We start from the raw sequence: 13,911 nt of genomic DNA on the forward strand, positions 1-13,911 counted from the left end.
TTTGTTATCTGTAATAGCAAATAATACAACTGCAGAAGCAGCAACATTTTTACTAACCTAAGTTGAAATCTGCCCTATCCTTCTTTCTACCTTTTTTTTTTTTTTTCAGATTTTTCTTTGGATGCCAACATTTTGAAAGTATCGGCTTTTTCTTAAACTCATAGCCTTTTGCTTCAGCTCTTGAAGTTTTGTAAGAAACACCCTTCTGAACCCAAATAATAGAAGTAGATGAATGAAAAGGAACTATTTTAAGGTGGAGAAGGACTGAACTATTACTGACTGAACAGCACATTGCCAATACCCTGCCCTTCATTGTCTCTATCCTTTAAGCATAACCACTAAATATTTACTTTGCTGTGTGCTCATTTGATCAACACTCATCATCCAAAAATTCATAATTTTTCAGGTACCATCAAACAGAATAAACCCCAAGACATGAATGTCTGATTAATTTCACAATCTCTAAAGCAAGAGCAGGACTGCAGTGGTTTAAAGCCACACAGACAGAAGATGTTAAAGGTGTCTATCTTTGCAAATCAGCTTTGATCAGACTTAGAACTGTGTCATATTTGGTGTGTGCCATTTCAGTTTTACTCTTTTGAAACTCATGAAAGCTTTAAAAAACTTTCCAAGTGAGATCTTTTGTTATACTGAACATGCTCAGAATTATTGAGAACCCAAGAAAATCAATCCCCAGGTTTCAAGGAAGTAGGTTTAGTAGCAAAGCAAATTTTACCAGGGCAGACCAGTGGATGAAACTCAATCCTTAGATAACAGGAGCTGCCTACAAACTCGAGATCTGATCTTCTGTCCTGGCTGTGGAGACTTAGTTAATATATCAGAGCAGACTAGAGGTATTTATCTTACCCCTGCCCATATTAGATTATAACAGTTGTCATCTCAATGGCTCTTCAGCTTTCCTTGGCCATATTGATCTGATCTCCAGTATTGATCTGGTCTCTGACAATTATAACTGGAGCTAAAGCAACTGAGGCTCAAATGATTCAATGAAGGAAGGAGTCTGGCAATTTGTCCTTTCCTAGAGCTTACATGACATGGAAGTGGGGCTGGCAGCTACAAGATGACCCATGGAGGATTCAAATGCCTCAGAGGGGCAGACTGAGGAGTCTCTGCTCAAACAAGCCCTGGAATTTTTTAACCTGGTAGTTTAAAATGGCATCTACCCTTAAAGAACTGAATTGAGAGAGTCCCTAGTTCACCTGTCCCTATGTACAAAAACCTAAATTTAGGCATATTAATATGTAATCTTAATCCCATCCCTTGTAACTGCTAACATCAGTTTGGAAATCATTGTTCTCAAATTCTACCACACCAGATGTGGTAAAATCAGAAGTACAGCATTTTATGTAATTAAGTATATATTCAGGTTTTATAATGTTTACTCAGTAGGTGTAAAAATATCTTACTTAAATTGGCTTCATTTCAATATAAAGCAGAAAAATAAAAAAATTACAGGGGTTGTGCAGCTCAGACTAAGAAGAGAAGAAAAAGAGACTATTTCAAAAATCATACTGTGGAAACCATAAAAGCAGCTGCTCACACCATTATGTGTTTAAGTAAAAATGATGACACAACATTAGCAACCTTCAGTGTGGTCATAAATGCCTGCAGGAATTTAAAACTCTCCTCCTTCTGTAAATGCAGCCAGAAATAAAATAAGAATGTTCCTGGTCCAAGGGCAAATTGCATCGTTACCAGAACTCTATGTACTGAAAAAGAGGCACCACAATAAAATAAGAAGCCACCATTCATCAGTTCTCAAAGTTTCTTCGAAAGACCTTTAAGAATTGCACCAGTAATGCTTCTACAAAGCAAAATCTTGTAGGAAGAAACCCAGCAAGTTCTTTTCCACCACAGCCTCATTATCTGGTATTTAATGTTCTCTTTATAATTTCTAACCCATAACACAGCAGCACAAACTTCACCTTCATTCAAGCTTTCACAAGAACGTGTCAACCATCACTTCAGAAAAACTAAGAAGCAAACAATGCTTTTCAATTCTGCACCATCAAACAGCTATTCCTTGAGGTAACTCTTATTATATGAAACAGTATCTTTGAAAAGCAACATTTAGGTCTGAAGTGTAAAATGCAATGACTAAAGGACTGAAGTTTGCACTACTGATACTGAATTGAATCACTCTAACAAATGTAACAGTACCAATGAAAATAACAACGTTGAAGGTCTATCCTCAGTCTCCTCAGTGCTATTTTGATGATTCCAGCAAAATGGGATCAAAATGTGTCATCTGATACTCTAGGAGCAACCAAAGACAAGAAACAGCAAAGTACAGGATGCTCAGTTTGATACCTCTTGGCAAACATTTTCATTTTAAAACAGGTTGTTGATGTCGCTTTGGACTTTTTCCCACATCCCCCAAAAGACACAGCAATAGAATATCTGAGTTTTAATACACACTGTTGGGTGGAGAGAATTTTCTGGGACAAGCTGTGCAGAACAAGGTTACGCACTGCCAGTTCACACCACATTGAACAATTCACCACCTTTGGAAACCCTACCCAGAGAGCTGTTGTTGTAATTGTGTGAACAGCACTAGTATTGACCGCAATACTTTCATGGCAGCTGAGTGTTTCATAGCTCCACCAGCAAGCGAAACCTTCAGTGGTTTAACATACACACCAAAGAGTCAATCTCTTATGAGTATCTATAGCTAACATCCTAAAAATCAAACACGATTACCATCCCACAGGGACAAGCATGTTGAAAATTAACCGTATTCACCTTCAGTAATTCTTGGGCCATTTCACATTTACATTACTCACCATTGTTTTCATGAAAAAAAAAAAAAATTCTACCTCCAAAGGAATACTTGCTGCTATTTATTACACAAGAAGAAACGTTTCTGCAAAATTCACGGGGAGCACGGAGTTCCTTGGCTGGTACACCACCAGCCCTGTGAGCTTCTGATTGTACCAAACTCCTGTCAAACATTTGCAATGTATTAAGAAGTTCAACAACTCAAACAGCACCACCTCTACGCTCGGTACAAAGCCACATTACCACTTTTGCGAGATACAAAAGCGGGAGGCCGAGGCGCCCCGCGAGCGAGCAGTGGGTGTGACTTACGTTGTTCATGTACTCGGAGAGCAGGTCCTGCAGGGCCTGGCGCACGGCGTTGCACTCGGCCACGATGCGCTCGCGCCGGTCGTCGCGCGTGCACGAGGAGTCGGCCATGAGCGCCGCCCCGCTGATGATGCTCTCCAGCCGCTCCTCCAGGGACGGCCGGAACCGCGCCTCGCTGAACGTCATCGGGTCTAGGATGATCTTGTTCTGGAAGGAAAAGGAAAACGGGAACGCGATGAGTGTTTGTGGGTCTTTGGCATTTTCAGTGCCTTCGGAGAGGTTTTTTTTAGTCTTCCCTAGAAATAATTTATCGTAGAATACCAGGTTGGAAGGGACCTCAAGGATTATCTAAACTTTCTTGGAACAATTATCTACCAAATTCCGGAAAATGTAAGTATTAGAGAAATATCTGGTAACTCTAAAATCACAGTAGATAAATAATATGAAAAACAATTACACATATATATAAAAAGTTCACAGCCTTGTTACCCAGAGAAGCTGTGGCTGCCTCATCCCTGCAAGTGTCCAAGGCCAGCTTGGACGGGGCTTGGAGCAACCTGGTCCAGTGGAAGGTATCCCTGCCCACGCCAGGGGCTTGGAACAAGATGATCTTTAAGGTCCTCCAACCCAAACCAATCCATGATGCTAAACCAGTATTATTCTTCCACAAATATTCTGGAAATTTCTTGGTTCTTCAGGACATTCATATGCAAGGTGTAAGTTTTTTATTCCTGAAGATAGAGTGGGATATTCTCTGTTAATAATTTCATTTTGATTATTTTTATAAGCAGCCTACCCTGCTGAAATGTAACTATATTACCCCAATATTTCATGAATTTAAAAAATTGAGGAATAAGACTGCAAGAAAATCATTACTAGATAATGACACTTGCACAAAAATATGAAATCTCTCATTTCCATTCTGTAGAGCATCTTTTAACAGCTTTTTTTGGTTTTGGTCAGGAAAAAAGTGCTGGATTAGTTAACTAAAAAGGGAGCACTACATGAAGACAATCTGAAAACATGTTTAATTTGTCAAATAGTCCACTGGTTAGCAAAATATCTTTATTTCACTAGAAAAAGAATTGATTTTCAAAGACTCTTTTATAATAAAGACAGACTAATTCCTAAATTATGATCACTGCTAAAGACTTGTGTACTCTATCTATCAAACTTATTACCAAATATCAAATTGGTCTAAACCACACTGATTCTACTCTTCTCACCATAAAACCTTATGTAAAGTTATGAGTTTTGAGTCACTGCTGGATTATATTTTGATCTTCTTTTCTCCTTTTGCAGTTCCAGGTAAGAAATACAAAGGCAACAGTTACCTGCTCCCACTCTCGGGCACATTTATAACACCGTGTAATTCAGGAACCTTTTGTTCAAATCTTACAAAGAAGTTCCCTAATTTCCTATGGACTAAAAATGCTCTGGAAGCTGTGCACTTGTTATTCGAGCTTTAAAAGAAAATAAATCATGAAATAGGAATGAAAAACATAAAAGCATTCTGATTTCTAATAATCACACCTATTTTAAAGCACATAAGATTTGTCAATGAACCCTTTTAATTTTCACAATGTTCTGATAATTTTATGATTAGTCTATTTCTTTTAATATCCAAGAGTAATCAGCAAGGGCAAGCCAAATGATACCAGTAATTTGAAAAAAAAACCAACAAAACCAACACAGTGTATTAAAACGTACATTAGAATTTAGGAACAGGACACATAACCAACATGTGCCTTTAGCATTGAAAACTGTACCTGTTTATTATTAATCAGAAAATGTTCAAATGGATTTATTTGAGGCTAAAAACTGATTCCATGTATTTTCTTTATTTCAGTAGGGCAAGGCTCTTAGAAAAGATCTTATTTCTCATTAAAACTTCTAGTTCACAAACAGACCCCATAAGTCTCATCACTAATGGAGAAAGGATCAAACCCTGAGAAATCTGTAACTCCACTGAATCCTCAGCAGTTAAATAGCAATAAATACAAGGAATTTATGAAAATCCCTTATTTAATAAAAGGACAAATAAAAGAACTTTAACCAGATAATGTATTGTTCCAGGTCCAGGAACTGCTGACTTGGCAGAAAAAACTGCTGCATTAGCCAGAATGTGAAATAATGTCTCACATGTATCTTCTGGGGTCTGTGTTTCATAGCAGTAAGCAGAGCAGTTTAACAAGCACCTAAATTAGAAATGACTTCTCTAAGAGTTAGGCATGTGCGTATTTATGTAATGGGGGTTTTGAGCCAAAGGGTAATGCTTGGGATTTTCAGAAATCAACTGTATAAACTCTTTTTCACAACCTCGTATTTCACTTGACAGTAGTAAGACTGCAATTGCACCAAATGAATTATACAGGAAACTTATGGAATTAGCAAGAAGAAAAAAAATTGAAAAAAATAGCTGCCATGTTTCAGATTCCTAACCAATCCTTCCAGAAATGCCTCCCTTTTCCTCCTCTTCCTCGCAGCCATAGCTGTAAGGTTCTTTACCCACACAGCAAATTTCAAACAGATCTTACACCTCTCAGCAAGTCATGAATCACATTTTTCTTCCTGGATGGTCTGGAAGATCCTGCACAAAAGTCTTCTGTGAGACCCAAGGACCTACCTGGAATATGGAAATACGCATGTGCATTTACTTATGTATTTGCACACGTAAATACAGGGTCCTGCACCCAGGGAGGAATATCCCCAGACACCTACTCAGGCTGGGGGTGACCTGCTGGAGAGCAGCTCTGGGGAGAAGGACCTGGATGTGCTGGTGGACAACTGTCCATGTCCAGCAGTGTGTCCTTGTGCCAAGAAGGCCAGTGGATTGATTACTAGAGCATTGCCAGCAGGTCAGGGAGGTGATCCTACCCTTCTACTTAGCCCTAGTGAGGCACATCTGGGGTCCTGTGTCCAGCTCTGAGTTCCTCAGGACAGGAGGGAGACAGCTCCTGGAGCAGGGCCAGCAGAGGCTGCAGAGATGAGGAAGGGCCTGGAGCATCTCCGTGCCCAGGAAAAGCTGAGGGAGCTGGGGCTGTTCAGCCTGGAGAGGAGCCCCAGCTGAGAGGGGCCCTCAGCCCTGGGTGTCCCTGGCTGCAGGGAGGGCTCAGGGCAGGGCCCAGGCTCTGCTCCGGGGCCCAGCAGCGGCACCAGAGCACCGGGCAGGGACTGATCCCAGGAAGTTCCACCTGGACATGAGGAAGAACTGTGAACAGTGGAACAGATCACTCAGTGGTGTGGAGTGACCCTCACTGGGGATATTCCAGAGCCATCTGGACACAATCCTGTGCCCTGTGCTCTGGGATGGCCCGGCTGGAGCAGGGAGGTTGGACCAGATGATCCCCTGTGGTCCCTTCCAGCCTGACCCATCCTGGGATTCTGTGCATACTGCCATCCTTTTCAAGTCCTGAAGGTGAGCAATCTACAGATCAAGTATCTCTGGTATTTCTGGTCACTGAAACCCAACTGATTGTCTTCACAGGCAGATGTGTCATATTCCATTAATAAATTCAGGAATTTCTTTACAGACTACATACAAATACCAGTTAGATTTTCAATACTAAATTGTGTAGCACAGAGGGTGTATAATCAACCCAAGCCAGCCTTCCTCACTTTAAACTGTAAAAATGGAATATACTTCTGGGTTATTTCTAAATAGGAGAAATCCTTATGATGATCAAAACTTAGCTCGTGAAAAATAGAAGTCACTCAGTTGCACTCAATATTTTTTCACCCACATCCCATAAAACTTTTTACTTATAATTAATTTCTAGGGCTAAATATTACTAAATATTTGTTTGGGACATCTGTTAATTATAATTCAGGATCCCAGAATAAGTTAGGGTGGAACAAACTCCTGAAGGTTATATTTTAAACCGCTTCTTAAAACACAATCAACTTTAACATCAAGCCAGATTGCTCAAGGCTTCATCCAGTCAAGATGAAGATGACAATGAGAATTCCGTCCTTGGAGATTTTCCAAACCTCTCTGCCTACTGTTTGAGTGCCTGATCACCTTCATGGGTGATCATGGGTGACTTTTTCCTTCCCACCATCCAGTCAGAATTTTCTCAGAATCACCTTGTGTCAGTTCAGTTGCCTCCCCTCCCAATACCATGAACCTCAGTTTTGCTAAAAATATAATAATAATGATGTAGTTACTTTCTGATGGGTGGTTATAAATAAATGATAGTCTAGATGTTTATTTTAAACTCTTTCTCAAATATCTCACAAGGAAAACAGATTTTGGAGTTTTGGGAATGAGAACCAGCTCCATGACAGCTCCCAATGTTGAGATACCAAAGAGACACAATTATTGCTTACAAAAGGTGTTACTCCTCTTCAAAGAAAACTTGGTACCAAAATTCAACTTCAGACTATGTTATTGACACCTGTAAAACTCTTGCACTTATATTAACAAGGAAATAATGTCTTCTTGGAAAGAAGAAAGAAATAGCTGACAGAAAATCTGGCTAAATAAATTTCTTTAGAAGTTGCAATTTACCATCACTTCTTAAAAGCCAGTTAATGAACGATGCATGTAAATGAACTGGAATACTTTACATTTCTAATTAGTTAACTAACATTAGAGCCATAAATCAAGGACTGATACTATAATTCAGTCTTTATAATTAAGTGTTTCAAACCTCTTTATGAATGTAGATGGATTGCTGTAAGCATACATCATTTTTGGCTACAGTTGCTGAAACAAAATCCAAGAAAATTAATTTTAATATAATTGAAGATTTTTTTGAAAACTGTTAAAACTTGTGATAAAATCTTCTCCAAATAAAGCTGGACTTCAGCAAGGCCTTTGACTGGACTTCAGCAAGGCCTTTGACACTGTCTCCCACAGCATACTCCTGGAAAAGCTGGCAGCATGTGGTTTGGACAGGAGCATTCTTTGCTGGGTTAGGAACGGGCTGGATGGCCGGGCCCAGAGAGTGGTGGTGAACGGAGCTGCATCCGGCTGGTGACCAGTCACCAGTGGTGTCCCTCAGGGGTCCGTCCTGGGGCCCGTTCTGTTCAATATTTTTATTGATGACATGGATGAGGAAATAGAGTCCTTCATTAGTAAATTTGCAGATAACACTAAGCTGGGAGCATGTGTTGATCTGATGGAAGGTAGGAGGGCTCTGCAGAGAGACTTGGATCGGTTGGATAGATGGGCAGAGTCCAACAAGATGAAGTTAAGTAAGTCCAAGTGCCGGGTACTGCATTTTGGCCACAATAATCCCCTGCAATGTTATAAGCTGGGGACAGTGTGGCTGGACAGTGTCCAGGCAGAAAGGGACCTGGGGGTACTGGTCGATAGCCAGCTGAACATGAGCCAGCAGTGTGCCCTGGTGGCCAAGAAGGCCAATGGCATCCTGGCCTGTATCAGGAATAGTGTGGCCAGCAGGACCAGGGAGGTCATTCTTCCCCTGTACTCGGCACTGGTGAGGCCGCACGTCGAGTGCTGTGTCCAGTTCTGGGCCCCTCAGTTTAGGAAGGACGTTGAGGTGCTTGAGCTCGTTCAGAGAAGGGCAACAAGGCTGGTGAAGGGCTTGGAACACAAGCCCTGTGAGGAATGATTGAGGGAGCTGGGGTTGTTTAGCCTGGAGAGAAGGAGACTCAGAGGTGACCTTATCACTCTCCACAACTCCCTGAAGGGTAGTTGTAGTCAGGTGGGGGTTGACCTCTGTCACCCAGCAGCAACTGACAGAACGAGAGGGCACAGTCTCAAGGGAAATACAGGTTGGATATTAGGAAAAGGTTTTTTACAGAAAGGGTGATAAAGTGCTGGAATGGATTGCCTGGGGAGGTGGTGGAATCACCATCCCTGGATGTATTTAAAAAAAGACTGGATATGGCACCCGATGCCATGATGTAGCTGAGGTGCTAGGGCATGGGTTGGACTCGATGATCTTGAAGGTCTCTTCCAATCCAGACATTCTGTGAATTCTGTGAACTCTGTAAAGTTAACTATTTTCTTTTCAACTCTTCTTTTTCCCTTAAATTATATCAAGGTGTGTTTACAGAGAAGTTGTCATGTTTTAATAAATATTAAAGACTTCTGAAAATAAACCTCTTCATACTAATTACTGCTAAAAACCACCTTTCTCTTGTTCAGAAGGCAATAAACTATCTCAAACGCTAATAAACAAGAGGACACAACTTCGGAAATTTAAAATATTGCATAAATTATTCATACTTCAACTAAAAATACTAGAATAGCCATATACCCTACGTAAATGTATTGTACAACCAGAGAGCACATAATCATTTGAATTTAGTGACATTTATCTGGATTAGAATCTCATTTTCAACCATACCAAAAAAACCCTCACAGTCTTTATTAGAAATATAATGCAAAGCAAAAGCAAAACATTAAATAAATAATTTTAAATTGTTTTACAACTCCAAAAGAACTAGAATTACTGTATCATTGCCTTCATTTTCCAATTAAATTACTTCATTGTTATGTGCAATTGCCTTATTGCTCATGAAAAATCTGCTCATCACCTGGTTTGTCTACATAGAAAGTCTTCAGGAAATTTCAGCAGCTTCTTCAGAACCTCTGGCTTGTTTATTTCTTGAACACATTTTAGTTCTGTTTAACATGTAAAACCTTCAAGCCAGAGACCATTTCCTAACATGGTTCTTAATGATTTAGAATCACAGAATCACAGAATGGTTAAGGTTGGAAAAAAACTCTAAGATATCAAGTCCAACCATAAACCTACCACCACCACCATGTTCACCGAGCGCTACATCCACAGGGCTTTTAACACTTCCTCAGCCAGTGAATACACAACTGCCCTTAGGACAAGGAAAATCCAATTTTCAAGGTAAATGCCACTGCAAAGTGTGATAGGTATTTTAGATAAACAATGTCACAACCACAAGGCAGCAGGAAAAACTGCCTTTGTGTAGAAGGCAGCACATGATATACTGAGGAACCCAGTTTTTCCGAGACGAGACTGTATAAAAAAGAGTGTTTGATGTATTTCTTTGTCAGAAGTGCCAGCACTACTGCGAAAACAAATGCTGTGTGCTCGCAGGTTTGGCTTCTGTACCTTTGTCCGTGTCTCCTGCAGTGCTAACAAGGCTGCTGAGCTCCTGTTTAGCAATAAATCAGATGTTTCTACCTGCCACAATGCTGTGTTACACAGACACACCATACAGCTGGGATTCGAAGGAATAAGAGTGTGGCAGTGCAATGCTACACTGCAGCTTTTGCTGAGCTGCTCTAGAGTGATGAAACAACAGAGAAATAATTCGGAGGGGGCTCCAGGAGAGCTGGAGAGATACTTGGGACAAGGGCATGGATTGACAGCACAGATGGAATGGTTTCCCACTGCCAGAGCCAGGGTTAAATGGGATCTTGGGAAGAAATTCTTGACTTTGAGGGTGTCAGTGGCTGCCCCATCCCTGGAAGTGCCCAAGGCCAGGCTGAACAGGGCTTGTAGCAGCCTGGGCTAATGGAAGGTGTCCCTGCCCATTCATCAAGAATGAGATGGTCTTTAAGGTCCCTTCCAACCCGAACCATGCTGTGATTCTCTGATCTTTTTCCCTCTGGCACACCAGACTGGACCCACCCACAGCAGCTTCATGAGCATCCCACTCAGGCAGAAGTGCACAACCACGAGCAGAAGAAACAGCCCCCACCTTCCCAGCCCCCTCTCCTGACTGCTCTCCAAATGTAAATGGAGATGCTGCTTCCCTGAAATAGTGCTGGTGTTCACTTCTCACATACCTAAGCTACAGACGCATCTCAGAGGTGCTAAATAAACACAGGCAAAATAGTAGCAAGTGTAGTCTAATTAGAACATTTCACTTAGTGCTCTTTCCGAGCTATTATATGTAACCTGAAAAAAATTTAATATGTTTTTGATTTAGCCTTAAGATATTCATACTTACTTTAACAAGAAAATAAGAAACCTGTAATAATTTGAATAATAATGCAGTAACTGTACTGCTACAGAAACGCATTTACTTACAGAAATGATCATTCGTTTTTTTAAGTGTGTTTCTTTTCTGTGTTTTTACTATCTCTAACAAATTTGTGTGGATGAGGGTTCACTACAAAAATCCCTTTGCAAATAAACTGGCCTACTGCAAACAGGTTAAATGTATTTGACAGGGAAGCACAGGTAGCAGTTGGTGCGTTGGCAAAAGGCTTCTGCTACCACCAAAAGAAGTAGCAAACTGCTGTGTTTAAACTACAAAGAGTATTTTTAATTGGTAATCTTTCCACAATACTAATTTACTATACAAGAGCATTTCGGGGGGAAAAATACATAGATATTAAAAAAATATATAGATATTAAAGAAATATATAGATATAAAAAAAATAAATCTAGAAGCCCACTAGATGGTGCTCCTGTACAGCAAATACAGCTCAGAAGCACCATTCCCACTGCTAAAGGGGAATGAAGGCAGTGAGATCCTAATCCACAGTTACCCAGCGTGCTTCTCTTTACAGAGGTCACATTTTTGCTATGCACTTGCTACCAAAATCCTGACATTTCCAGTGCTGTCCCTTGTACTCTGGAGCTGACCCTTTCCACAGTAATATATAAACAAGCCCATACATACACAGAAGGGGTTGCAATGAGCAGGGAAATGCAGCAACAACTGAAAAGAAAAGCTTGTTTGGCCCCTCAGCATCATCAGGACCTCAAAAATTTACTCTGATTCTTCCTCATTTGAAAGATCAGTTCAGCATCCTCAAACACATCTCTTCAAACAGGTGAAGCTTTGGGATTTAGTGTAAAATGCAACATTTTGCTGTTGGTCATTATTTTCTTAATATACAAAGCACGACCAGTCTGGTATTTCCCTACTCAGGGGAGATCTGAGGAGTGCAGACAGTGACAAAGCACCTCACTACTGCATTGAAGTGTTGGAAACATTGGGGTGCAGCCTGGCTGCCTTCACATAGGAAATGTTTGGCTTGACATCATTGCAGGGTAAAAGCCACTTCAGCTGCACCAGGGACAAAAAATCCAACCTGTATTTTGGGGCTCTCAACGTAAGAAATTTGTGGACATGGGGAAGTGAGTCCAGATGAGACCCACAAAGTTGATCAGAGGGCTGGAGCACCTCTGCCCTGGAGCCAGGCTGGGAGAGCTGGAGGTGTTCACCTGGAGAAGAGAAGACTCCAGGGAGACCTCAGAGCTCCTCCCAGTGCCTTATGGGGCTCCAGGAGAGCTGGAGAAGGACTTTGGACAAGGGATGGACTAATAGGACAAGGGGGAACGACAGGCTGGACAGGGCTTGGAGCAACCTGGTCTAGTGGAACGTGTCCCTGCTCATGGTAAGGGGTGGAATGAGATGAGCTTTAATGTCCCTGCCTACCCAAACCATTCTGAGATTCTACAGTATTTCATCCAAATCCATACATGAGGTGATCTGAATTTGCAGCACACTTTTCCCCAGTGCATTCCTAGTTAAATTCAATATAGAACTGCTATTATACAGAAATTGCCATTTTCCTGGGCTAGAGCTACTCGAGCTCAACAAGTCTGGTTCCAAATTGCTGTGGGATGTGCAGTAATATTTCTGCAATTGTTTCTTATGAATTTCAGTAGCGAAACAAGCACATTTCAATTCTTATTTCGAAGCCCACATTTTGTCCTTTTCTCTGCAGCATCACAAATCACTTCATCGAAGAACACATTTACAAGCAAATTGCAATTCCATAAATGTTCTGCAGAAATCAGATTATCTAGCAGTTATTTGTCCAAAAAGGAACATTTTAAAGGTAGTCATTTAATGATAGAGCATTTCTTCTGTCCGCTACGTTTCTGCCACATTTTGACAGCTCTTAATTTTATTATCCAAAAAAAGCAGTCTTTGCTATTGCTATACCCCGATACTTTGTCTTTTCAGTTTCTCTGTAATGTTTTCCCCTCATTACACACTTATTAGATTTTTCACTCCATTTAAGGTGCACTGCATTCTCTAGCCATGCAAAATATTCCTAAAGGAGCATTAATGTTTTCACAAAATATGTTATGATAGACCATTTATTAATGATGAGCTGCATTTAACAGCCTGGAGGACAGTGACCAGTGTCATCAGACACTTTCTTTCTCATCAAATGTAGTCATCTCCCAAATGGTTGACTTGTTCTGTTCCAAAATTCATTAAAGATTGAGTTACTCTGCCTGTAATTTCTCAGTTCAAATGCTGCTCATGACAAAAAATAGTACCATTTCAGTACCCTGGGACCTATCCCAAATACATAAATACCTCAAGTACCAAAATCCATTTTAACCACCTCTTTCAAATCTCAACCATATCAAATCATGGAGTGTTGCCTGAGTTGGAAGGGACCCACAAGGATCAACCAGTCCAAACCCAGGCCCGTCCCAGGACAACACCAAGAATCCTACCCTCTGTCTGAGAGCATTGTCCAAATGGTACTTGAACTCTGGCAGGTTTGGTGCTGTGACCACTTCCCTTCATATTCCTTTAAATTCCTTTATAAACCAGATTATTTTCACACTCAGAAATCAGAGAGTAAAGGGGTGATTCACAGGCCCAGCAGTTCAAGATGTAACAAGGACCAACATTGCTGGACTGCAACTTTAAAGACAAAACACAGAGAAACAATAAATGCAATATTAAAAAGACAAAAAATGATAGAACATCAGATGAAACAACATCAGCTATAGGGCTTGCCTGTTTGGATTAACATATATTAAAAAGCAAGCACTATATATCCCTTTTAACAAATAAAGTATCATTTTATTCCATTGCTAGAGGCAGAATTTGCACACACGAACACAAAAGTCAGGGAGAAAGTCAGCT

At 40.7% G+C, this 13,911-nt stretch overlaps 1 protein-coding gene across 3 annotated transcripts in view; it reads right to left on the reverse strand.

Moving 5' to 3' along the window:
• The window catches only part of CTNNA2 (catenin alpha 2), a 463,437-nt gene that overhangs the window by 327,184 nt on the left and 122,342 nt on the right, over window positions 1-13,911 (reverse strand). For all 3 annotated transcript variants that reach the window (XM_039550337.1, XM_039550338.1, XM_019287148.2), the window contains exon 7: window positions 3,109-3,312. In XM_039550337.1, coding sequence (XP_039406271.1) covers window positions 3,109-3,312 — 204 coding nt within the window. The remainder of the gene's footprint in view (window positions 1-3,108; window positions 3,313-13,911) is intronic.

This window comes from Corvus cornix, chromosome 4 (assembly GCF_000738735.6).
Source record: "Corvus cornix cornix isolate S_Up_H32 chromosome 4, ASM73873v5, whole genome shotgun sequence".
Classification (NCBI taxonomy): Eukaryota; Metazoa; Chordata; class Aves; order Passeriformes; family Corvidae; genus Corvus; species Corvus cornix.